We start from the raw sequence: 1,190 nt of genomic DNA, 5'->3' as shown, positions 1-1,190 counted from the left end.
TGGTTGTTAGGGCACCAAACAAGTAGTTTAATTTTGGTAGAATTGTCATTTTTATTATATTAGCTAGACCTATCCATGCAGTTGATGTTTGCCCAGTTATTTAAATTTGATTTTATTCGTGTGAAAGGTATTTTGTAGGCAGAACGTGCACGCGTCCTCAGCACCGCCACCACTGCCTCCTCCTCCTCCTCTTTGGCCTCCTCCTCCTCCTCTTCCTCCTCCTCACCATCACCACCATCCTCCTCCTCCCACCGCTGCTCCTGCTCCCGCCACTGCTGCTTCTCCCCCGTTCCCTTGGAGCGGACCCTCCTGGTGCCTCTTTTTGTGAAGTGGCAGCTGAGGAGACGCCGGACTCACCATGGCCTATGAAAATCCGAAGGAAGGAGTCAAGACTGAAAACAACGACCACATTAATTTGAAGGTGGCAGGGCAAGACGGTTCAGTGGTGCAATTTAAGATTAAGAGGCACACACCACTTACTAAACTAATGAAAGCCTATTGTGAACGACAGGGTTTGTCAATGAGGCAGATCAGATTCCGATTTGATGGGCAACCTATCAGTGAAACAGACACACCTGCACAGTTGGAAATGGAGGATGAAGATAGAATTGATGTGTTCCAGCAGCAGACAGGAGGTGTTTACTAAAAAAGAGAACCTGCAACTGTACTCCAGAACTGTGCTCCCAAGGAAAACAATACATTCACAATTAGAAAACCAAGATTTGGTTCATTCACATCCTGACTACTGCAGTATAGTTTTCTCTTTGATTCCCTTCCCCCCATTCCTTTTATTGTACTGGTGTATGTGCACAGGCATAATGCGTATTTTTTTTTAAACTAAATGGCCGATGGTATGTTTTGATCAACATCAAATGGAGATAGGGAGAAGAAAAACAAACTGGTTCTGTGAAAATATCCCTTTTCTCCATTAGTGGCATGCTCATTCAACTTTTATCTTTATATTCCAGTAAGTTATTTTGCTCTCACTGTTTTAAAAACAAAAAAACCCACAAAAAAATCCCTGCATACCTTGTTTGATTGGATAATTTCAATGTTTTTCTTTTATCATTGTAAAACCAAGGATGATTTTATAACTTTTTTTGTACGTAGCTGTTACACGTAGGGCAATCTCTGTCTCTCAGTAGGGATAAATTACTATAAAGCAATTGATCCTAGATAGTTTTCCCTTC

At 41.8% G+C, this 1,190-nt stretch overlaps 1 protein-coding gene across 2 annotated transcripts; it reads left to right on the top strand.

Annotated features, from left to right (window-relative positions):
• Positions 1–358: 358 nt before the first annotated feature.
• LOC141501940 (small ubiquitin-related modifier 2-like) lies at positions 359–737 on the top strand. Of its 2 annotated transcripts, XM_074206383.1 has the most exons (2): positions 359–512; positions 570–737. In XM_074206383.1, exons 1-2 carry the CDS (start codon positions 359–361, stop codon positions 644–646), a joined length of 231 nt encoding a protein of 76 aa, XP_074062484.1. In that variant the 3' UTR covers positions 647–737. The 2 variants fall into 2 exon arrangements, with proteins under 2 accessions (XP_074062484.1, XP_074062483.1); XM_074206382.1 differs by having other exon boundaries at positions 359–737.
• Positions 738–1,190: the final 453 nt, after the last annotated feature.

This window comes from Macrotis lagotis, chromosome X, assembly GCF_037893015.1.
Source record: "Macrotis lagotis isolate mMagLag1 chromosome X, bilby.v1.9.chrom.fasta, whole genome shotgun sequence".
Lineage (NCBI taxonomy): Eukaryota > Metazoa > Chordata > Mammalia > Peramelemorphia > Peramelidae > Macrotis > Macrotis lagotis.
The sequence above is the reverse complement of the archived record's forward strand: the minus strand, read 5'-3'. Positions and strand labels throughout refer to the sequence as shown.